Source organism: Haliotis rufescens, unplaced genomic scaffold (genome assembly GCF_023055435.1).
Source record: "Haliotis rufescens isolate VD_foot unplaced genomic scaffold, xgHalRufe1.0.p SCAF_18, whole genome shotgun sequence".
NCBI lineage: Eukaryota > Metazoa > Mollusca > Gastropoda > Lepetellida > Haliotidae > Haliotis > Haliotis rufescens.
In genome coordinates, this window is record NW_025963868.1 from 21,012,886 (window position 1) to 21,038,796 (window position 25,911).

At 40.1% G+C, this 25,911-nt stretch overlaps 1 protein-coding gene and 1 long non-coding RNA gene across 3 annotated transcripts in view; one reads left to right on the plus strand and one right to left on the minus strand.

Annotated features, from left to right (window-relative positions):
• Positions 1-2,292: 2,292 nt before the first annotated feature.
• The window catches only part of LOC124148004 (D(2) dopamine receptor-like), a 375,182-nt gene continuing 351,563 nt past the window's right edge, over positions 2,293-25,911 (minus strand). For both annotated transcript variants that reach the window (XM_046518924.2, XM_046518925.2), the window contains 3 exons: positions 10,715-10,827; positions 7,191-8,110; positions 2,293-3,169 (listed from right to left, as the gene is read on the minus strand). In XM_046518924.2, coding sequence (XP_046374880.1) covers positions 2,940-3,169; positions 7,191-8,110; positions 10,715-10,827 — 1,263 coding nt within the window. In that variant the 3' untranslated portion in view covers positions 2,293-2,939. The remainder of the gene's footprint in view (positions 3,170-7,190; positions 8,111-10,714; positions 10,828-25,911) is intronic.
• Positions 5,381-6,273, plus strand: LOC125381534. Its single transcript, XR_007221861.1, has 3 exons — positions 5,381-5,497; positions 5,915-5,983; positions 6,214-6,273. It is a non-coding gene; the product is annotated as an uncharacterized LOC125381534 (long non-coding RNA).

A 25,911-nucleotide genomic window follows, 5' to 3' on the forward strand; every position in this document is an offset into this window, starting at 1 on the left:
TCTAATCATTGAAAACAAAACAGTTCGTGTTTATATAACATTATTTTATTCTTAAACGTGAACGATAAGCGCATGTGCCTGCTGTAATCTTGTCGTACAAACAGGGAGTTAGAAGAGTCAAGAAAAGCACAGGAAACTTGTATTCCAGCATAAACCTGTATGCAATCAACAACAATGTTGTCAGTTACAGAGTGCAATAGACAACGAAGACAGCCTATCAAGTTTAATAACTATTTTTGAAATAACATTTGAAAATGGATTTCCAGAACTGCACCCAAGAGTCATGGGGTGGTAACTTACTGGTCCTTGGTATCGTCAATACTAGTTCATATATGCATTTTAGTCAATGTTACAAATGCAATTGGGTTTCCTTTCCATTGGTTTACATAACACTAAACTGAATGATTCGAAATATAGCCATTTTCAATTTAGGCAGGAAATTACTCTTCTTATTTTCTAATATGTTTATTGTTTATTTCAGGCAGCAGCTCATTAATGCGGGTACTGGGAAGGTATTGCACCTGAAAACATGGCTTGAAATTGTCACTCATTATTTATTCAATATAGCTTAAACTTTCATTGTGATATTTTGCACCTGAAATACATGAAATACACGATCGTTCAACTGTGAAAATCTGCACGCGCAAGACATACACTGCTTTTGTCCAAAGCAGTAACAGGATTGCACGTGCCAAATAGGACTTTAATCTTTCAGTGGTATATTACACGTGCAAAACATGCTTAAAATATACTTTGGACATTTTGCACGTGCAAAACATATTTTCAGTCCCCCACTGACCCGGGGTCGTCAGTCAGAAGGGGGGACAGATGATATGTTGACTGAAATGTTGGAATATATATCACAGCCGATATAACACCACCAATGTATGATTGCATCCAAAGACATCTCCATTTTCTGGTTCCATGTCCTAAGCATGGCTGCTGGTAAAGAGACCTACAGGAGGGTACACTTCAGATTAATCCTAAATCGCATCTGTCATGACACGCATCTGTCATTGCCTCTTAAACCACTTAAGGCTTTATATTACAAAGCCCTGGATCTAGCAAACACTATATCAAAGACAGGTCTCTGGATTCCCACGCCAACACGTTACAGTTTATCTAAATAAGAGCCCACCATGGCTCCTCATGGCATCAATATTGTCTATGAACCAGAGAGATGTGTAAGAGTAAGTAAATCATTTTGGTTTGCTTATTTACATTCTTCTAATTAACAATATATTAACTATGTTAACAATTCATAACAGATAAACATTACCATTGTACAAATGATATATATATTGAATTTACATAACATCAAAAAGAGTATTACTGTAAACAAGTTATTTTAGGATTTGTCCATAGTCAGTATTTTCCTTTTTGATCCTTGACAGGATTTGGAAAAGTCAGCTGAGGTCCTTTTGGATGATGGCATGCTTAATGAAATAACTGATGACCTTGTATTTCATTGTGTAGTATATGACTCATCAGATAAAATCTTGTATACCTGAACATGCCATAACAAAAACAAAATGGCAATTCAATTTTCCAAACTACCTACCCCCATGTTATCCTTTATATAAAGAGATTTTGTTACATAGCATAACCTCCTCTTGCATGATATAAGTGTGTGTTGATCCTGTAATCCATTTTTAATGTGTCTACACACTGTCTTATCCATGTTCCCACACTGTCTACATATGGAGCAATTCTATTTTTATCCATCTTTACTATCAACTCTGATATTAATGAGTATATATGATGATTAACAATGACACATTGTCTATGGACAACACTGGTGATATTGATACGCGTTGTCCAGCTTCCTTAGAAAAATATTGCTTGATCCTCTTATGACGTGATTCATTTGAGCAAATGCCATGGATTGTTGGGTTATTACGATTGCATTTAACTCTAGGACGAAAAATGACCATTCATGAAGATTATGTGTAGATTATAGACAAATAAACCAATAAACAACGAAAAACAATTATCCCTCAACTGGCATATATTTCAGATATGAACATGTATTTGTACATTTCTCAAATCAAAACCAGGAAGGGGTCCACCTTATAAGATATGACGCATGTAACATCGCTGGAGGCTGACATTTATCATAAATAAAAAATCATTATCCCTTTTGAAATTATTATGTGAAGTATTGATCTCTGAAAGTATTTTATTTGTTTTGATGACATCATAACATGAAATCAGATGAAGCTGTTATATGGATGTATCTTTTTCTTTGATTCAGATTTATCATCACGGTATATATATATATATATATATATATATATATATATATATGAAACGAAACCCTTATAAAAGCAAAAATAATGTGTCTGATGTTGTGTGTTACTGTCTCGCTGTTTTCCATAAGCCAGAATGGTAAGTTATTTTTTGAACAGCAAATATCTTCCTCCAAGCGTTGTTCAAACAAGTTCAAATACTTTCATTCAAATATATGCCATTTGATGATGCATTTTCACATAACTTAAAAAGTAACTGGCAATCGTACAAATATACAACTCCAACCTTACATCCATGTAATGTCATAACAAAATGCAAGTCTGAAGGGTAGAACAACAGTCCTGCATTTATAGCAGGTGACGGCGGCAGTCATGGCAAATTTGGATCCACAAACGAATGCATAATTGCCCACACTATACTAGTTTCTAGTATAACACTAACACAGATAATGTTCCTCAACCATAAGCGTCCATACAGTTAAGGTGTCAGGCAGTTGTGTCCATTTGGCATGTCCTTCAACGAAGCTGCTGTCTGTTTCCTCATGAAGAATTCACACAAAATGATTATTCTTGGACAAGAACCATTCCAGATCACTTGGCCCATTTCACTGCCACACGGGTCATCTGTAGCAGCATGGGATCATAGCAAGGTGAAGGGCACATTTTTCAAAGGTCAAGGTCACAGTGCAGTTATTTGCATGGTTGAACAAGCAGTTTCTTGAAAGCCTTTCGAAATTCAGGGTTAAATATTGTGTAGATAACAGGGTTCAGAAAACTGTTCATGTAACCCAACCACACAAAAAAGCTAAATAACATTGGGTCAAGGTTACACACAGGGTGATTCTCAAGGTCATATCGTATGCAGATGGCGTTGATAATGTTAAGTGTAAAGAAAGGCCACCAGCAAATTAAAAATACACCTGAAAACAGAAAAAAGAACACATTACTATTAAATGTTCATATATTTCATTCAACAGTATTGACACATCATTTATTCGTATCGGTCAGTGGTTAGGGTTAAATGCTGTATTAGAAGTATTCTTGCAAAATAATCAGTCAACAAGACTTGGGGGTCTTATTTTATGCCAAAGAGAGGAATCAAACTGGGAGTATGTTTCATTTAATTCTACTTTGGACAGTATGTCAGTGTCAGTGACATCTCGTCTTAGCGTCCTGCTGGAGGACATTTACCACTTGGTCAAATCAGTGAACAATATTTTGTACACAGAACAAGGAGCATAATGTGGGAAAGCCTTACAATAAAACCATTATCTGAGGATCCTAGACCTGCACACTTAGATCACGGGGCTATGAACGTAGTTTGTAGCTGGGGTCAGTGAGTGAGTAGGGTTTTACTCTGGTTTTTAGCAGATTCCAGCAATATCGCGGCAGGGGACACCGGAAATGGGCTTGACACATTGTACCAATGTGGGGAATTGAACCTCGGCCTGAGGCGTGACAAGCGATCGCTTTAACCACTAGGCTACCCCCCCCCCCCCCCGCCCTTAGTGTGTACTAGGATAAATCTAATACCACTATTCACTACTATTGCCCATATTTATTCACATTTTCTTGGTAATTGGTTTTCATTGGTAATGTGCATACTGTTTGTCCGTGTGGGGCCTTCCTACCACATCATGCTAACATATCGGGATATAACTAGAATATTGTTGGAAGTGGCGTTAAACGACACTCACTCACTGAAATGTCAGTGAGGCCAATCTAGGAAACAATGTTCTCCCTACCCAACCAAAGCTTCCGCCTCTACTACCGCTCTTGGCCTACTTGACGTTTATATGTAGAAAAATCAGTACGACCCCCAGATGGTGATAAGCTGTAAACAGTCAGACTGACCAACTCATGACCGATTTGGAAACAAGCTATGGACAACCAAACTGACCGAAACTCAGCCTTGAAGACGGAAACAGTCTGATGACCACTGCCTATTTAATAACAGATGTCGAAATGAGGAGGGATCTAAACCTGACTTGCTTGTTGGATAAGCTGCTGGCAGTTCTATCGTTGTTATCGTCAAAGCAATATAGTTCACTTGAAGACATACATCACGGCTTTGACATGCACGTAACCTGCAGGTGTTCACAATATTACTAATTGTGAGAACAGGAATACATTGGAACAACAAGCACACCTTTAATTGCCACTTTCGTCATCCGCGTAAAAAGTCAATAGCCACTTCAGAATCAGCTGCCCTGAATTAAGTTTGATATCAACCTGGCAATTGTTGTCTCAGTCAGATTTGTCTGCAAGCCCTCAACATACAACGCATTGTGCTCAACACGTGGCGTCAATGCAGAGATGAAACCCCACAGAGCCAATAGCTACCGTGAAGTAGGGCAGTGAAAATTGTTATTTTTACAGTCTCTCGTTGGACCTCTCCCTCGGGGGGCATCCTTTGTATCTGGCGGGAATACAAAGGTATTTCCGATTGTTATGTTCAGACGGTATTATGGTTTCTTTTGTGTCAGGACAAGGCGGTTGAGAAATGTAGGATCGTTGGTGTGGGCTTCGTCAAATAAGAATCTACTTAATTACAGACTAAAAAGATTAGGAATTGTCATGCAATAGTTAGGAACTTTATCAAGCTTACTGGAGATACATGGCTTCCCAAGTCATTGCAGGGATTTGTTGGATTTGAGAATAAACAGCTTGACCACAGGTCTTCAAACTGGAACCATTTGAAAGGGTAGGGAGTGATTGAGGGGGTCCTTGACCACATTTCTTAATCCTGCTGTCATGAGTGTGTATTTCGATACATATGTGGCAGGCTCATTTATGTACATACTTTTAATTAAGATTTATTAGTAAGTAGTAAGGTTATATGGCCTTGTTACCATTTTAACTAATTAGTTTGTTACGATATTTACATTATAAGAATATATTATTAGTTATAATATTAGTTATGTTTTATACCTTAGTATTTTATACCTTAAACATTCATTCCATAGCTCTGTAACATTAAGTAAGCTTACCCTCAGTCTAACTTCCACTAATTGTCACACTGCATGCTTTTGACTTACAGCACTCTTTGCCCCAGCGCGCCCCGGCCCAGTCTATTGTCTTGTTGATAGGCCAAGCTGGTCATAGCTACAGCAATGTTTATTGTTGAATTTTAAAAGATCTGTTGCTATTTGTTACCTCAAGGAAACACCATAGACTCAGCGGGATTTATTGCCGATTTCTTATCATGTGAGGATTTGGATTTGTGAAAGGATTTATTCATATTTGAGGTTAGTTGGTTATTTATTTTATGATATTGTATATATGGATGTTTTCTAATTATTGTGATTAGAAATAATATATATTGTAGAATGCATTCTTTATTTGATTTATTAGAAACATAATGCATCTTGTATATATTTATAGTGCTTGATGAACTTACAGTTCAGTGAGTAATTATTATCTGTATAAAACAGTATTAAACACAAAACCTAAATTTATATATAAACTAAGTAATATAAACCCCTCTGGACAGTAATGGAAAGTAAATGTATGTCTGTATGCTTGATGTATGTTGGTAAGTGCGAGTGTATGAGTGTTGTATGTCTGAAATGAGTGGCTGTTGTACTATATATTTTTATACACTATTTTACCATAGGATATCACTTGTATATAGTATTCTGCATTTGTATTTCTTTATTATGCAGATTTCTCAGTAGCAACATTCACCGTTCGATCACTGTCACGGTATTACCAGTTCAGGTATCACCTATCTGGTATGTAATGTTCGTTATCACTCTATATCATATTAATATATTTTGTATCTGTGTATTGATGTATTGTACGGATACGTCTGATGTATTGTGTAATGTAAAGTAAGTGCTATTCATTTTAATGGAAGTGATATATATATATATTAGAAATTTAAAGAGTAACTACATGTATAACGGATTGTATATATTTATTCTATGTTATATTTGCTTATGTTGTACTTTTATTGTTTCAGACTGAAATTAAGTACGTACATTCGTACTGATTATAAAATAAACGTCATCAGCCTCACCCCCGACAGCTGTTTGTGATTTATTTGGCCAGTAGAGCGCCTACTCCATTATCGGCCAACACAAGCACGGTTACACATATGATAAACTGACCACTTTGAGTCATGTTATGTATAACTTGCCAATAATGAGTATTGAGACGCCTTAGAACACTTGACCTCCTGAACTTGTAAGTGAGTTTGGTTTTAAGCTAATATGAGCTACATGTATATTCCAACAATATCATGATGATGTTCACCAGAAATGGGCTTCACGTATTGTACCAAGGGGGAAACAAACACGGGTCTTTGGTGTGAGAGATGAAAGCTTTAAGCACTAGGTTACCATATATTGGATCACATTAATTATCCAATCATCATATTTTAAAAGCATGACTTCTGTTTTACTTCTGGTTAGTGTTTTAAAATAGAAAGCATCATCTAACAACCTCCTACATCCTGCATGAAACAAGGAATAAAAAATGCACTTCGTCGCTCTGTCGCAGCCACTGGCGACTATCGTAGAAATACAAGACAACCTAAGCCATATGTCTTCTTTATGTTCCTGAGAATGGTCTAGCCTGATGCCCCTCTCAGACTCGATGTTGGCACTTTAAGTGAAGCCCTAAGTCTACACCCGACAGCTTGTCAGGCCGTAGTCCCTTCCCCCTTCAATACTCTGCCCGCGTTAAGCCGAGGTGATCCAGACACGGATGAGGCATGTCAGCACGATCTCCTAGCTACAGTTCTGTCTGATGGAGACGTGTTGGCCCTGACTCCTCTACACAGTATCTCATTTGAGTAGATGGATAGTCATGATGTCAATCACTGGATTATCTGGTCCAGACTGGATTACTTACAGACCACCGACATTTAGCTAGACTATTGCTGCGTGCGGCGTTAAACAACAAAACAAAGAAACAAATCATATATGGCATGCTTACCTAAAACAATCGCTAACGTCTTCGTGGCTTTTCTCTCACGTTTATTTGACGATCTCTCCTTACGTTTCCGACTAGTCCTCATATGAAAATTAAACTTTGTCACACCTTTTTTGTGATTTTCCTTCTGATTTTTGGGCCCTGCTGCTCCTGCCGCACGACCGCTAGAACGACGCTTCGTTGGCGTGGACCCTTTTGAAGCACCAGGTGAATTGAAGGGCGTTTCCGCTTCCGTGCCGGCACTCTGACCGGAAGTAGTAGCCACACCATCGGCTTCCTGCTTCTCCATAGCTTCCGCTACGGGATTGGCTATGAGCTCACCTCCTATATCGTCGTTGTGGATGATGCCGTCATCGGACCCAGGACTTTTGGGCCCGCTACCGTCGTTCCCCCCGCTTTCATCTTCGTTGTCATGGGAATGGGAGTCAGAGGCGGAAGGAACGTTAGTAACAGACGTATCGTCCACAACAGGAGGCGCTAATTTATGAGATTTATTAGTGTTATAAGAAGCTACTTTACCGTTATCCATTCGCGCCAGCCCGGTAGTAACAGTAGGTTCTTGCGTGGCCTGGGTGGCCTGCGTATTTTCTATAACACTCTGGAGCGTTCGTTTATCTACAGTTTTGATCTTTTTGGCTCGCATGGCTTTCCTCGCCCTCTGTCTCAGCACCCGGTATATTCTCCAATAAAGGAAGATCATCATTAGTGACGGGATGTAGAAGGAGCCCATGGATGAATATATGAGGAAATCCGAGTTAAAGAATGCACACACACCGGCAATGCGTTTGTCGGAGTAGTTTACTCCGAGCGCAATAGGCGCGGCGATCGCTACTGATATAATCCACGTCATAGCAAGCATGATAAACACTCGCTTAGAGTTTTTATGCTTTGAATACTTGATTGGTTGAGTTACAGCGATGAATCTGAAACAAATTGAATACGAGGAATTAGAATCGGTTACCTGTACGTCGCGTAAGTCAAGGACCGACCTATTTTTTTAGATGAAGTGAAGGGATTTTTTGGAAAAGAAACGCTGCATAACTTGTCAAACAATACAATGATTCGGAAATGATGTAATTTTTTGTGCGGGTAAGTGTTTGTGCAGGTGAAACCTAGCAGGTCCATTTTTCACTTAGTTTTTCTTTCGTATTTTGGAAGAAGTTGGGAAATGTCAGCTTTCGTGACGAATGTTTTGTAATTTGAGTAAGTTTTTCAGTCGCCTATCGAACCCGGGTCTTCGGCGTGACGAGCGAAAGCTGTAACCACTAGGCTACCCGATCGCCCTTATCCACAAGACCCTATACAAGAGTACAAAGTTAGCCTAAGTTGGCTGAAGAAGGTCTTGATATACATGAAGTTACAAGCAATTGCAGGGTTATGTCCCTTAGTTGTGCCAGAATCTTATGATCGTTGGATCAAACTACAATTACATGATTTGTTAGCATCACTCGTGCTGGTGGGTTTCACTATAGTAGGAAACGTCTTTAACCTCCATTATTTGGGTATTCCCGCCACATGAAGATTACATCGCCGTGATACGAGTAAAACCTCCAAGGCGGTGGTAATCACGACTCACTCACTCGATCACTCATTCACCCACCCATCAACCCTCACTCACACACTCAACCTACCACCAACCCACCAACTCCCCACTCACTCATTCCCACAATCCAGCCCAAATTCCTTACTCAATCAATGACCCTATAACTCACCACCATCACTCCCACACTCATTCCCACACTCTCACCCAACCTCACTCACTCACACGTTCCCACAATTCCCCCGTCACTCACTCACTCTCACAATCCCACCCTCACTCACTCCCACAATCCGACCGTCCCTCACTCACTCACACGTTCCCACAATTCCCCCGTCACTCACTCACTCTCACAATCCCACCCTCACTCACTCCCACAATCCGACCCTCACTCACTCACTCACAATCAGATCTATCAAGCCTATAATTCGGGGCAATGAGGTGGACACGAGGTTATGTAAGTGTAATTGCTACAAGATTAATTGGACCCGTGAAGATCACTCATCAAACCTTTTCGACTTTTAATCATTCATTATCCATTTTTTATATCGAAACTCTAGTCATTTGTAGTTCCTACAGGATAGGTTTTTTGTCCAAACAAAAGTCGAGCCGAAAAATAATTCCTCAACATTCCTGTAAAAAAGTGAATGATCAAAATACCGCAGGGATTCCATCTATTCATCAATCCGCCAACAATTATCTGTTAGCTAAGTCAAGACATTTACGACATTTTCTCAAACGAGACCCCTAATTCTGAAATACAAAGCAGTCGGGAAAGGGTGGTGTTGATAATTATGATTATGATGATTATTTTTCTTCTGATTGCAATCGTTACTTAATTACAATTCTATAATCATAATAATCGGTCTCGGTACCTGTTTAAATATCGATCAAGAACTATCGATTATGTTGTAGAATTTCTGCGATCTGCTTCTCCCCCTTATACACTGCAGATGCCAAAGTTAATTAAACTAAAGAAACAATTACCACCTTTCTAACAGTAAATTTCCCCCAGGAGCACACAATCAATCTATTGCGGAATTCGATAGATATTTTTTACCTCATTTGTGATTTCACGACTAAATCACTTTGTCATTTCAGACGCGCCCGGACCAGACAGGGACGAGCGTAAGTAGAGAATGACAGAATTCATAAAATATATTTTTAAAACAATTCCCCCGGTGTGTGCCATTGATGGGAATTCACTGCAGGTGAAATATTTCCTGACAATAATACGATGGGTCGTTCGCACGTATCTGTGTGTAGCCTTTGATTAACGGTCCTACTGTTTTTTGGTAAGATCTGAGTTACCACTCATCATAACTTACTGCAACTGATTCTTTATATACATTAAAATTACTCATTTTAATTGCCAATCCTATAGTTTTTTTATTCTTATAAATGACTAAAACTTTGAGCGATCTTCAAGGCATAATTTATGTCTATGACATTAAATTTCTTTCATTTTGGAACTAACTCTTTTAAAAAACCACTCTCACTTTAGGATTTCCATTCCCGCGTCGTCTTGTCACAAGCATGTCCATTGCGATAAAGTGTATTTCTTTGCAGAAAGCGTTCAGCTTGTTCCACCACTGTGACTACCAGACAATTGTTTCAAACAACGAAATGAAAACTAGAATATTTTTTGTTTGTTGTTTTACGCCGCACTCAGCAATATTCCAGCTATATGTCGGCTGTCTGTAAATAATCGAGTCTGGACCAGACAATCCAGTGATTGACATTATGAGCATCGATCTACGCAAATGAGATACGATGACGGGCACCAACCAAGTCAGCGAGTCTGACCACCTGACCCCGTTAGTCGCCTCTTACAGCAAGCATGGGTTGCTGAAGATCTATTCTAACCGGTGTATATAGCAGTCTTTAAGCAGTAAACGAAATAGTTTTTTGTCTCTGACAAAATCCCCCCTCCAACCCCGCACTTACAGAATATAAACAACTATCTGGAATACTACGTGTATTTACTTACCTATCTACACTAATGGCGGTTAAGTTGAGTATGGAAGCGGTACACGCCATTACGTCAGCAGCGACCCAGGCGTCACACAGTATGTCGCTTAGCAACCATATGCCACTCATCACCTGGAAAAAATAAGTACAGCTGTGATTCAAACGACAGATACATATGTAATGATTACTACAATGTATGACATTCCGTGGTATTATATATCATATTGAGTAATGTTGTTTACTCATCTGTAAGTACTATTTAGTTACATCACGGCATGTCAGTTTGATGTGGGCGGAAAACCCGAAGTGATGCAGGTCTCAGACGTTTACCACCTTGGTGAAACCCAGGATCATTACTATACTCACCGGCAAAAGAAACGCGAAGAATAGGAACATATAGACAAGTATGTACGTTAACAAGAGATGTTTCCAACGTGTACCAATTAATGACAAAACTAACATCAGGCAAGTGTTACCACAGGCGGTCCTTATTCTTATCACGATATGCTGCACGTGATTACGACGCTATCGTAAAGATGCGTCTCGAGTCATGGATCTATGACGTCACCTATGATGCGTTGATGAGCGTCGGTTCACGTAACATAACAATAAGTTCGTTTGTACATCGAAAAAATCTATATATCTCTTGAATATGAGTATTTCTTCATATATACTGACCAACATGAATGGCATTCACGTTTCACTTGGCGGAGAGTATACTGTATATTGCTGAAAAGCCAACATATTCATCATCTCAGCGAATCTGGGATTAGAGCCAGGGGACGTAACAGTGGGCAGCCACACAGCGCGGCGCCTTACACCACAAGGCCACATGTGCTCACAGATATATATATATATAGGGAAGCCTTTTAGGGCCATTTGTTTGTTTATATTTTTGTTCTTGAAATTTCAAGATACTAAGTTGAAATTTCAAGATACACACTAAGTTGAAAATTCAAGTTGAAATTTGAAGATTATAATTTGAAATTTCAACTTAGTATCTTGAAATGTCAAAAACAAAAGAAAAAACAAAAAAAAGCACCAACAAACAAATGGCCCTAAAAGACTTCCGTAGATATCTATAACGTCACTATAATTATGGAGCTCATGGGGCGGCGGTGTAGCCTAGTGGTTAAAGCGTTCGTTTGTCACGCCGAAGACCCGGGTTCGATTCCCCACATGGCTACAATGTGTGAAGCCCATTTTCCGCGGTCCCTCGTCGTGATAATGCTGGAATATTGCTAAAAGCGGCGTAAAACCATACTCGCTCACAATGAAGCTCATACGTATACGCTCTTTTACACATTGAGTGTTATTTCAGATTTGAAAAGTCACTGTTAGTAAGCAATTGTTAGGAGTGTTCAAATACGCTAATTATACGTTTTCCGAGTTACATAGCCAATAGCAATATTCTACCCAAACTGTCACAGACCATGTATAAACTTGACACTATCGTGTCGGGCAATCAAAGAGGTTAACGGTTGACAGCTAACAGGATCTGTGAAATCATAAGTCACTGTGATTTTTTTGTCCCCAAGACAGCTCCGTATATCAAACCAAAATGAGGAGATCCATGAGGGAGCAACCATTTCATTTTCAAGGGGGCTTTGAACCAAAACAAATAATATGCCCATTTCTTCCAGACAAGTGCACCAAGAACACAGTTCGTTTTTTTTATTCATTTACAAAATGTAATAATTGAGCAGCTGTTAATGTTGAAAATAACTGCGATCCCAACATTAAAAAAAAAGTTGATCTCAAACCAAAATCCCGCTCCCCTGAAAATCAGTTTTGTGACAACATCATGAGAAGTGTATTTGTACAGTGACGAATAAGTGAATTTACAAATATGGCCTTTCCATCAAATACCATAATGATACCATGTCGTATATTTCCAGAACATTTTAAAACTAAAAACACCGACTTCGCACGAATAAAACAGCGCGTATTTATTATTGGTGTTTGCTAACAGTCCATGTTTAGATAAATCTGATATGATGAATATAATATTGCAGGCATCCCGCATCACACACAAACTTCGTCCACTTGTTTTTTCTACAAATCACTCCATCTTGATCAATAGCAAGGTGATTCGACTCCGTTGTAAAAGTCAAACCATTGGTTCTTAACGAAAATAATATAACGATTTATTCGCTTGGTTCCGGTAAGTATAAATGTTCGTGAAAGTGTAAAGACCCTTTACCAGACAAAGAAAATAATCTATAAAGCAAAACAAATTTAACTTCTATTTTGATCTGTAACCGGTGATCTTGGGACAATCACAAAAGGTTGAAAACTTAAATACAGGAGGAAATATGTCCTGGACGAGTGAAAGTCTGCGCTTCACGTGTGCATCACGAGAAAGAAGACTTGATGAAAGGGCTTTATGTAACGTGTGCATTTCACTGAAATCGACATGGATCTCGTCTTTCTAATCATCGCGGCCTTTGATATTTGCTTTTGTGAGGACCTTCAAATGTGATCACGCTGTGAACGTAATATTGGGGGAAAATAGATTTTATGGCAAAAAAGCATGATATTTAAGATGAAACATACGAACATGTATCATATGTGTTAGTGGTTGAAAAACAAAAAGAAATCTAAAAGAGATCTTCGCTTGTCAATACTGATGTTTGACAGACTGTGTGGCTGTTTACATGTCATATGACCCCGTGAGTCATCTGCCAAATGACAGAAACTATGGATTTGATAATAAAGACTCCACGTTCAAATCATACAGACAATGATCAGCATCACTTTTTGAGATGGTTGCCTTAATCTTTATGACAATTATTTCTATATAAAAAGTGTAAATATATTGATTTTGGATGATATCACCATGGTAACAAAATGCTTCTTTAAGTTCAACTTCAAGAAAAATGTATTGGAGTGTCATTTGAGGTGAGGTGAGGTAAAATGGAGTTTAACATCTCGTTCAAGATTATTTCACTTAGAAAACGAATTGTGTGTATGCGTGTATGTGTTTGTGTGTGTGTGTGTGTGTGTGTGTGTGTGAGTGAATAAGTGTGTGTGTGTGCATGTGTGTTTGTTTATATGTTGTTTAACGCCGTACTCAGCAATATTCCAGCTATATGACGGAGGTCTGTAAATAATCGAGTCTTGTCCATACAATCCAGTGATTGACATCATGAATAACGATCCACGCAATTGGGATACGATGACTTGCATGAACCAAATTAGCGAGCCTGACCACCTGATCCCGTTAGTAGCCTCTTACGACAAGCATAGTCGCCTCTTTCGACAAGCATAGTCGCCTCTTACGACAAGTATAGTCGCCTCTTACGACAAGTATAGTCGCCTCTTTCGACAAGCATAGTCGCCTCTTACGACAAGTATAGTCGCCTCTTACGACAAGTATAGTCCATGGTGTAATGCAAGTATAGTCCACGGTGTAATGCAAGTATAGTCCACGGTGTAATGCAAGTATAGTCCACGGTGTAATGCAAGTATAGTCCACGGTGTAATGCAAGTATAGTCCACGCTGTAATGCAAGTTTTGTGTTAGCTGTGGCGTAAAACAACATATACACATCCATTTTTGATGGTGGCTAGATATGAACAATTTACAAAACATGGTAATGCATTTCATACGGGTATCATAGGTGTGTGTAATGTTTATGTTAGGTGTGTGTAATGTTTATGATCAAATCCAATTTCCAAGTGACAATTTTTGTCTGGAAGGTTAGAAGGAGAAATAGTCTCGAGAGTGATTAATATTTCCGTCGCAATCATATGTCCGCTACACCTCGATGATAGAACGAGGGCTGGTCAAAAAGTTCTTAGCCTAAAAGACAAAACCAACAATTGTGAAAGTGTTCCAAATTAAAAAAAAATCAACATAATCTCCCTGCTTTGCAATACACTTCTTATATCGATAGTGAAGCTTTTCAATTCCAGTCAGGAAGAATTTTTCGGAAACCACCCTGAAAAACCTATTCACGCTTTGATGTCACCGTTGTAGTCATAGCGCTTTCCACGAAGGTGTTCTTTCAGTTTAGGAAGCGGGTGGAATTCACTTGGTGTATGGAGGTTGAGGAAGCTCTTCGAAACCTCATTGTCGTACAGCGGCCTTTGCAAGACGAGAGATGTGAGAAGAAGTTCCTGTAGAAATCCAGCAGTCAGCATTCCTCGCTGCTTTTCTTTGATGGGACGATGGAGCAAATCAGCACAGTAGGCACCGGTAATAGTCTGTTGACTTTCTAAGTAATCAACAAGGGTCGCTCCCTTTGTATCCCAGAATACAGTGGCCATAACTTTCTTCACTGATCTTGAAGACTTTAATACTTTGGTGCCATTCCATGGATTGACGTTTCGACTCGGGGTCTTAGTGGTAGACCCATGTGTGTCATCACCCATTACTAATATCTTTTTGAATTTGACAAAATTCTCCTCAATTAGATCTCAATTTTCCCTGGAAATATCAGTTCGTTTTTCCTCAAGATCAGAATTTAGAAACTTTGGCACCCAACGAGCATCTGTAAATGTTCATGAATAATAGTTTCAAAGGATCCATCCTCAAGTTCAACAATGGTAAAACGTCTATCTGACAGTGTACGTTTTTCTATCTCCTTGATTGAATCTTCATTGATGGAAGTTGAGGGATGTTCAGACCTAGGGTCATCACCAAGGCTTGTTCTCCCAGCCTTAAATAAAGCTGCCCAACGTTTAACAGTGGAATAGCTGGGGAACTTATCCCCATACGCTTGTGACATGCGGTCATGAATGTCTTTAGAGTACTTGTCTCAAAAGTGCTAAACTTGATGACTGCTACTTTGACTAGCCCTCGTATACAAGATGTGGTACGACGTAGTAGTAGAGACCGTCGCAGCTGCAGTCGTAGTAGATGTAGTGACAGCAGGGACCACGAAGCAGTGCGCATCCATCATATATGATGTGTGTGTGTGTGTGTGTGTGTGTGTGTGTGTTTGTGTAGTCCGTCCAATACCGGTTTTATAGTGCTAGCCCACTGAGATACCTGCCGCAGTTTAAAATGGCTATACCCCACTCATACACAGTATACTGACTCCGAGCCGACCAGTTCTTGTGTAACCCCTTAAGGCCGAGCGCAAGGTAAAGTAACAACAAGTACCATCTTTTAACGTATTTAACAAACAAACAAACAAGACACCAACTAGTTTGTAACTGTGTCACACCAATAGTTATTTGAGTTCTCTTCCATTTGTGTTCTCTGCGTCTTGATATTATATGACATGGCCACGTCCTTGCGACCGTCTGGGTTAGAATGTATTGTTCTAATTCCAACCAACCATACGGTGTCGTAGACATACTTCAGATCAACGTCAGACGTCAATGTTTCCAGATATAGCGATAAACTGACGTCCAGGCGACATGAGATGAAATAAGTTTAACGTCGTGTTCAATATAATCGCACTGTGTTCACGTGTGTGTGTGTGATTGTGTGTGTGTGTGTGTGTCTGTGTGCGCGCGCGCGCGCGCGCGTGTGTGTGTGTGTGTCTGTGTGTGCGCGTGTGCGTGTGTGTGTATAGTCAGGACTAATGTCAGTTTTATAGTGCGAGCCCAGTCACATATGAAAGCGTACCCCATGAAGACCCCACCCAGACACGGTGTCCTGACTCCGAGCCGACCAGTCCTTGTTTTATCCCCGTCGGGCAATAACAAGTACCATCCTTTGACGTCTTTCGGTACGACGCGGCCGGAATCGAACCACCGACCTTCTTCTCTCCGGGCAGACGCTCCTCATGATAAGAACAAATCAAGGAGTGTGCTTATCAATTTTTCAGACGTATAGTTTGCACATGTGGCCTATCGTGACATACAGGCCGCTACTTTGTGGAGCAAAACAAAAGGCAACTATGATTATCCTAATTGTATTTCCCTTCTCTTTCACAAAAAGGTTCGCCTGTCTCCATCTTCTATTTTTGAAAGCACTCTCAAGAAGCCGGAAATGAGTACGAGCTGTTTGAGAAGACATAAGAGTAAGACCGCCTTTTTTGCAACTTGCAATTTTCCTTTTTGTCATATTTGTAATGAGACAATTGATTTTTTACATTGTATTCTTGTCTTTTATACCAGAGCAAATGTCTTTTCTAATGCGGCTATCACCTGCAGTCATAAGAAAATGAGCTGACCGGCCGTAGTTTTCTTTGGTCATCAAATAGAAAGAGGTTTGGTTGCTTATTTGTTTAGGAATTAGAACTTAAACATAAACCAACTTTAACCGGCAGGTGTGTTTGGTTTAGCGCCGCGTTGAACAGCATTGAAGTGGGAGGTAAAATAATGTAAAAAATAGTTTTGGAATATTATTTGTACTTCAGTATTGTCCACTCAGTCCGAGACCGCCTCTGTGGTCTAGTGGATAGAGCGTCTTCTTAGTCAGCCGATGGTTGGTGGTCCGATCTCCGGCCGCGTCATACCAAAAGACGTTAAAAGATGGTACTTGTTGTCACCCTGCCTGGCATTCGGCATTGAAGGGCTAAAACAAGGACTGGTCGGCTCGGAGTCAGTATACTGTGTTTGAGTGGGGTATTCATGTTAAACTGAGGCAAGGTACCTCAGTGGGCTAGCACTATAAATCTGGCATTTATCCGGACTAGTCACGTACTGACGCACCACGAGCTTGGCGTTGGGTAGATCGTGACGGTAGTCAGTAACCCGCCTTTTCTTGCCGAAAAACAACAATGCAAACGCTAGCAAGAACTAATTCCGTAATTACGACGCCCAGCTATTGCGTGGGGATCAACAATTTCACATCCATGTTTAGACTGTCTGTCTCAGAGTCTCCAATTTTTGTCAACATCAAAAGAAATCATGTCTCAGTATCTCTCCCTCAAAATAGAGCAATTGTCTCATTTTGTGTAATTGTGTCTTTGACGGAGGCGGATGTGCGTTTATGCTTCTCCAATTCTCAAAGACGGCAGGCAGGTCGAACGTACGCCATCTGGCCTTTCGGTCACCTCGATAAGAACAAACAGTTGTAATTGCCCTTACCGAATGCCAAGCTTCAATGTAATGCTGACTGTTACATAAAAATACCAAAGGATTTTTGGTGTTTTCTTCAAGAGCCATATGTTATCACGCCTTTCATGAATACAAGTACTAGTATTTTGCTTGTGTGTTAGGTTTTGTTTGTTTTGTTTGTTGTTTAACGCCGCACTCAGCAATATTCCAGCTATATGACGGCAGTCTGTAAATAATCGAGACTGGACCAGGCAATCCAGTGATTAAATATCATGAGCGTCGATCCACGCAATTAAGATACGATAACATGTATCAACCAAGTCAGCGAGCCTGACCACCCGATCCCGTTAGTCGCCTCTAACGACAAGCAAAGTCGCCTTTTACGGCAAGCATGGGTTGCTGAAGACCTATTCTACTCCGGATCTTCACGGCTGTTTATAACGGTGGTCGTGTCTTATTGTACAAGTCTTGCTCATTGATCATAGGAAAACATTCCGTAGGTTTGCCTGTCGTGGAAATATCGGTTTTCCCTTTCTGGGTTTGTTTGATGTGTATGTGTGGTTCTGTGTCCTCCCCGTTCGTGTTGTGATGGATGCTATCGCCTGTACATGCTTCCATGTGCAGCCTTCGTGCGTATATCCATCATAAGAATTGTCTGATTTTGTATCTAGATTAGAACTGATATTTTTTTCAGCTATAGCTACAAAACCAGATATGTTATTTATATTTACAACTTTGAGCCTGGATTGTTTTTAAGAACAACACCTTGCAACGATGTAATTTTGTAGCAGGTAATTTCTTTCCTTCTTCAACAGTCTGAAACATAATGGTTTTACGGGGACAATCAATTTTTTTTCCATAAAATGCCAGCCCCTTGTGGTCAGGCTCGGTGACTTGGTTAACGTCGTGCAAATGTACCCCGACGGCGTTGATCATTGCTCACAATATCAATCACTGGATTGTCTGGTCCAGACTAGATAACCTACAGGCGGCCGTCAAACAGCTGCAACATTGCTGAGTGCAGCGTAAAACAACAGACAAATAAAACAAAATCTAAACAGTGTGTCTAGCTTTTGCATCTAGTACATACCTATCTCTGGCATAGCCATCACCTTTATCTATTCAACTAACTGTACCTAGGACCCTTGAAGATCAGGGGTAGAATAGGTATTCAGCAACCCATGTTTGCCGTAAAAGGCGACTATGCTTGTCGTGAAAGGCGACTAACGGGATCTGGTGGTCGGGCTCGCTGACTTGGTTGTTGCACGTCACCGATCGCAATTGCGTGGGTCGATGATCATGATGTCAATCACTGGGTTGTCTGGTCTAGATTATTGACAGACCGCCTTCATATAGATGGAATATTTCTGAGTGCGGCGTTAAACAACAAACAAAAATTGTCAAACAAACTAGCAACTGTACCTAGCATGTACATATCGTGCACGCATATTGATTTACGTCTTCAGTAACTTCAACACATCCTTGTGTTAAGTGCGACCGGACTCGGCATTCGAGTTTGTTCCAAGCAGTGTTAATGGATGTACGGGAAAATGGCTATTTGTAGATTAGTATTGACTCGGGATACGGGGAAGGAAATGAAGTTTTATGAACTATTTTCCAATTCAATTCAATTTTACACTTGAGTCGAACACATCCAAAAGGCATACAGGAAAATGTTACCCTTCACTACCGAGAAAATTAAAGCATACACTAGAAACCTGGGGGGGGGGGGGGGGGGGGCGTAGCCTGGTGGTTAAAGCGCTCGCTCGTCACGCCGAAGACCCGGGTCCGATTGCACACATGGGTACAATGTCTAGGGTCACCCGCCGTGATATTGTTGATATATTGCTATTAGCGGCATAAAACAATACTCACTCACTCACTCACTTGGATTTCACCAAATAATTACAAACTTCAGTTCAAAACACAACAATGATATCCGTTTCTAGAATGCCATAATGGAAGAATTAAAGCCATTAGCTTTGAATTGTTTCATAAAGCATTGGAATTAGTTTGGCTAACACGGTATTTTAAGAAATGATAGGAATTTGGAATTCCCTTAAAAAGCAACAGTTTGATGCCGTCGGTTCCCTCCCGTTTCAGCTCCATTTCTTCCTACACAAATTCCAAAATTCTATACCGACATCTTGGATATATGGAACCATATCAATACAAAAGAAGAAAATGACTTTATAATGATATGATATGGAATAATAATAAGATTATTGTCAAAAAGATAATATTGATGACGCCCCTAGCATTAAAGACGTAGCTACATCTGACGCACCGACAAAAGGTAAGTATTGGTATTCGTATTTAGGCAGCCACATCAGTGTAGATATTAATTTATACAATTCTGTACATATCAACGGTTTGGTAATCGAAAACAAATATAGATGTTATGATATTTGAAAGTTACAGAGGTACAGTATTATCTGGAATACAAGGAGTGTGTCCACCGACGAAACGATACTCAAGTATCTTCAACTTACGGCAAACTATTCTGTGTATTAAAGAAGAAATCCTGAAACGACCTGTACATGTAATAACCATGTTGAGGAGCGAGAGTTTCATGTTCAAATTATAAACAAACAGCAGAAAATGGACCATGTAAAGCGAAAACGAATATTAGAATCTCTTCCAATGTAATGTCAATAAGCTTGCTACTAAGACTTCGACCCGCTTGGCCAGTCACGTAGTCCTGTAGGGTCTGGGGTAAACTCGTGGCACCTAATGTGAAATAAATTAAAAACAAAAAAATCACAAAAAACAAAAGAACAACAAACAAAGTTAACAATGATACCCGTATCCCATACATCACCATCGAATAACCTTTTCGTGTTTGTTTCATTTTCAGCCACTAGCGAACACTTTCTTTTTCCCGGCAGTTTATATCACATATAGAATTTCGGCCACAGACCGACGTGGATGACCTGAGATTCCCTATATGGAACGTCAGACCTAGGTCAATATTCTCTGAGTAAGTGAGTGATTTGGGTTTAACGCCGCACTGAAAACTATCAGTCAAGCAATATCCCCACAATTTCTCTATGCCTGTATGTATATAAATTAAATATAAAAAGTCAACGCCAGAGAGTAACCAGTTTCGATTATCCGCCGTAGCAGATTCCATGGTGCTTAAAAAGCAAAGTAACGGTGAAAAGAATATGAATGGATCACTAAATATCAGTGATGACACCAGGTGTTCGCGATAACTCATGCCAAATGTTGTCTCGGGTCATTATGTTCAGTTATGTCAACAACCATGTATTTACCGGACCCCCACAGGCTATATAATTTCTTCATCGATGTACAAATTCATTGATACACTTCCCTTTTAAAATTTTCGCACCATGCAGTAGGTCGTAGTATAACAAGTCGGCAATTACATATTCCACTGTGTAAAGGGTACATAAATATCCAGCCACCTTAAAAATACCCCAATCGGAAATATGCGATGTAAACGTGTCAGGGCCAACACGTCTCCATCAGACAGAACTGTAGCTAGGAGATCGTGCTGACATGCCTCATCCGTGTCTGGATCACCTCGGCTTAACGCGGGCAGAGTATTGAAGGGGGAAGGGACTACGGCCTGACAAGCTGTCGGGTGTAGACTTAGGGCTTCACTTAAAGTGCCAACATCGAGTCTGAGAGGGGCATCATCACCATCAACAGCAGCAGCATCAACATCACCACCACCTTCCTCATCGCCATCAACATCACCACTAACATCTCCACCAACAACAGCAGCAACTTCAACGCCGCCATGATCATTCTGCATGATGGCTTCAACAGGAGACCTGCATCCCTCAGGCTGCCTTCCACGTGAAGCTGAACGTCTGTTCAAAGTGACGTTAAACCCAACTCACCCACTCTCTCACTTATTCTCTTTGAAACCCCGTTAATACGATGGATTGTTTAAACCGAATTTGCATTTTGGACCGGTCGAGATGAATCACGCGTCCACAGCACTGCAAAACACGCTATACACACTTCAGCGAGAATCATTGCTCTCGATGGTACTGAAAATCTACACGCATCATAAAAAAGATGTCTCACAAGGGTCTGGTTTCTTCGTTAAATATCAAAGCCACTGCGCCTTTATTTCCTTAAAAACATTAAAATATTTAACCTTTTAGACATGTTTCTTCGACGCTCGCAGTACCTGACTTAAGATTTTTTTCTTCAACCTGTCACTTCAGCGAATGGATTAAAGCTATTATTTCAACAACAAAAGCCAATAAAAAAAGCTGCGTGCCTTTAATCAGATAGAATGTAGTACTTTTTTCACATAATCTGTCTATCTTCAATCATTGATAACATATGGACTTTTTTTTAAACCGATGTCCTTAATGGCAGATTGTTCTTTTCAAATACTTTACCTTCGTGAAAACACAACGACAGCAAAGTAAGTGGTCGGTGAAGTTGAGTGTAATTATCGCTAGGGCGAAATAAATGAGAGGGTATTTTTTAATCATTCTACTTTAAAATTGGTACCAGCTGCTTCTTCACGATGAATAAAGAAACGTATTTTCATTTTTCTATTTCAATATGGACTCTCGTTTCCTCTAGTGATTGTAGGCCTGTCGTCATAAAGACATCTGCCGCGTGATATAGAAAGTGTTTTGTGAGCGGTGATTTGGAGGACGTTGTTGGTCGACGGTTTATTTTTCAATAACCACATGCGACATTTTGTTAGTCTCTGAGGTGATAAATTTGCTAAAAGGACACGTCGATTTTATCGTTCTTGTGGCCTTGTGGTTCAAGCGCTCGTTCGTGACGCCAAGACCTGCTTCGAATCCACACAAGGGTACCTTGTGACAATGTCCCGTGAAGTTCCGAGTTAGATCGGTCTTTAGCAACCTAAAGGAACGGGTGCTCAGTCTGTATCTAGTCGATTCTCGATCTGACAATCCAGTGATTGACAGCATGAGCATCGATCTTCGCAATTTATATACGACGATGACTTGCATCAACCAAGTCAGCGCATGCAAATTGGATCACTGGATTGTCTGATCAAGATCCGCCGTCATAAAGCTGGAATATTATGGCGTGCGGAGGTAAGCAACAACAAAAATGTGATTAATGTTGTGAATGTCCCTTGCTGAAATATTGTTAAATAGTTTGTTAAAAGCGATGTAAAACAAGACTCACTTGAGTAAGGTGTCTGGTGGGGTTTCAAGCCTTCAACTTTGTTTCCAAGGTGGTAATGTACGAATGTTAATACTTACTTATTGCAGCACATGTATATTTATGATAATAATATCTAATAGTCTTGATTAAATATATTGTTATGATGAGATTAGCACATGTATCTTGTTGATTATATGATACTACCTTCATTGTATTAAATACAATCCTGCCAAAGTCCGCTACTTGTCATAGCGGTTATGTATCAATGCGCACATCTAGATTCGACTTTTGACAGGGCCGTTTGCGTTATACCTATTGCTCGCGCAGGTTATGTCACTCTGGGCTTCTCAACGTGAACTTGTGGTTAATGTGTCACAACGAGACAGGTTTAGTTCTGCTATGAACCACATAGCGATGCAGGCAACCCCGCAGGATTCGAACCAGGGTCAGTTGACATGACAGCCAAGGGAAAAAACACTGCATAGCAAATTACGAGCACTAAGCGACTTTCCCCTTAACCGGGTGATATAACATTACCAGTGTTGACATCCTAATATTCATTTTAAACTAATCAGTTCTTAATAAACGTGGAAATGAGGAAAAAACTATTAAATTACGATATTCGTTATTAAAGATATGAGTCAATAAACGAAGCGGAAGCTTCTTTATAAATCAGAAATTACCCACTCATCTAGCACTAGACAGCAGAAAGCGGCCCATCAAAGAAATATTTTGCGATGCGTTGACCTCCGCAGTTTGGCTGGCGTTAAAGGACAGAAACAGGTCTCGCGTGATTTGATGACCTTCAGGATGACCTCGCCACGTGGTCAGTATGACACCTATTATTGCCAAGGTGATAACGAATTAAACGTATTGAGAACTTTAAGGTCGGTGTCCGGTCGAGTGACCACTCAGCTAGTGGTTGCATACGCTTCTACCACTGACCAGACAAACAGTGATGTGTCCTTATGACAGAATCAAAATCGTAAGAGGCGACTAACGGGATCGGGTGGTCAGGCTCGCTGACTTCGTTGATGCATGTCATCATATCCCAATTGCGTAGACAATGTCAATCATTGGATTGTCTGGTCCGGACTCGCTTATTTACACAACGGCGTCACATATCTTAAGTATTGCTGAGTGCGGCGACAATAAACAAGTAAACAACGTGACAGCGATCAGCTTAAAATGTGAGACAAGTCCAAACTGATGCAGGTTTACCACTTCGGTAAAACAAAATTCTAGTGCCAGACCAAGAATCGAACCATAAGGTTGACGAATCACGGATTCGAACACATGATCTGTGAATCCCGATACTCCACTTTGACCACTGGGCCATCACCTGGATGTATCAAACAATTTCTTTTAAGAAAACTTTTTCCTACGAACAAGAGAATCGCGACATTTCGCCAGGTTAACTGTTTTCATGTGTAAATCGCGAGTACGCGACACTGTCCCCAAGAGTATCCCAAAGCTTTTGCATTGTAATTGGATCGCGTCTATATAAACTCATTGCAAGTTGGCAGGGCGTTCTCCTTGGTAAGTAAGTGGAAAAACACCATTTAATTTGGAAGCAATATCAAAATCGTCAGACTGTATCATGTCCAAAGCATTTTGACATCACGGAACACTACATTAGGATGCGCACAGCTAATGCCCAAAAAGGGTTGATCTAACTCAAACCTCATCGCTTAAATTGAAATGCGACGGAAACCATCATATGAGTGGAGTCGGGGACAAGTGTTCTCATTCATATGGTCTAATAGTTTAAACCTGATCGCGAAAAGTGACTTTTAGCGGAACAAGAGGGTTCAATAATAGGTTGTTTTCCGAGGAGACGAGATCGACAAACCCATTGCAATGTCCACAAACAACTATTAGACAGCGTCAGTAAATCGAGATGGAAATAGCCAAGAAAATGTGAGAAAAATTCAAATGACTCCTAAATTGTTTTTCATGCTGTCGCTGGGTCGAACAGCATAACGTCCCTGCATTAAGTCAACTCGAAAACGGCTTTTCTCCAATTAATTTCCATCTTCCTCGTTCGCCGAATTGCCAATACACTTTGCGCTGGTTTAAAGGACAACTGTAGAACATGAGAGACGGGCGACCAGTCAACATCATCTCTGCACTCGTACGGTTTAAGTAGTGACCACAATGTTCCAGCACCGCAACCAACTGGTTTTTCGCAACTTTGATAAGCTTAGTCTGCAACGAAACGCATGCCGTAATTGACCACAGCTGTCAATCAGAACCTCTGATTGACAAACAAATATGGATTTTACAGGTCATCGGGGATGCTTGTACTTTTTCTGCTAATGTTCGTCATATGCAAGTTCAACTTGAAACTTTATGAGCGGGTATTTCGATAAATTCTTTCCTTGCTAAATTCCACCTGAAAGTTGTTTTATCGAGAAGCCCAGGGGCTTGTGTTTGTGTCAAACATGTATATACACGTGGGGAAAAGATTACGCACCATGTATTGCTATATAAAATAGCCATTCTTTTAACGGTATTTTTATTTCATTTAATTTTATTACAATACAAACGTTTTTCAAAGTTATAAATCGCAAAGAACAATGAAGAACAGAGCGTGGTTTATTTCACGATAAAACATCGTTCTGTCGTGTTGAATATCTGGAGATTCGAACATGTGCTCGCAGCTTGATGACGTCGTAAATGCCACGACGTTACTTTTGAGAGTGAAGTGTCTAGTGAACTGTTTCTCATAGATGTAGCTGGGAACGTAGATAAACGCAGTGACCGAACGATCGCATTCAAAAGCAAGAGAGATATGACAATCGGTATTGTGAGAAAAGGTACAGATAATCGACGAGCAAATTGTGAGAATATGCGGGAAAGACTAAATGTAATCCCCTGTTCATAAAATGGACTTTTCGACATTTCCGACATTTCCGAGGTCGGATTCTATTCAGCGTGTCATCATTATTTTAACACGGGTAAATAGTGGCTGTATATAATGTTGATATCTCATATAAAATAAACGAAAATAAAGAAATAAACGACTCCTAGTCGTGTATCGTACAATAAAACTCTGCAGGGTGAATAAACCACTCGGTGCCTACAATAAAACACTGCGCCCCTCATGGTTTATTCTCCCTGC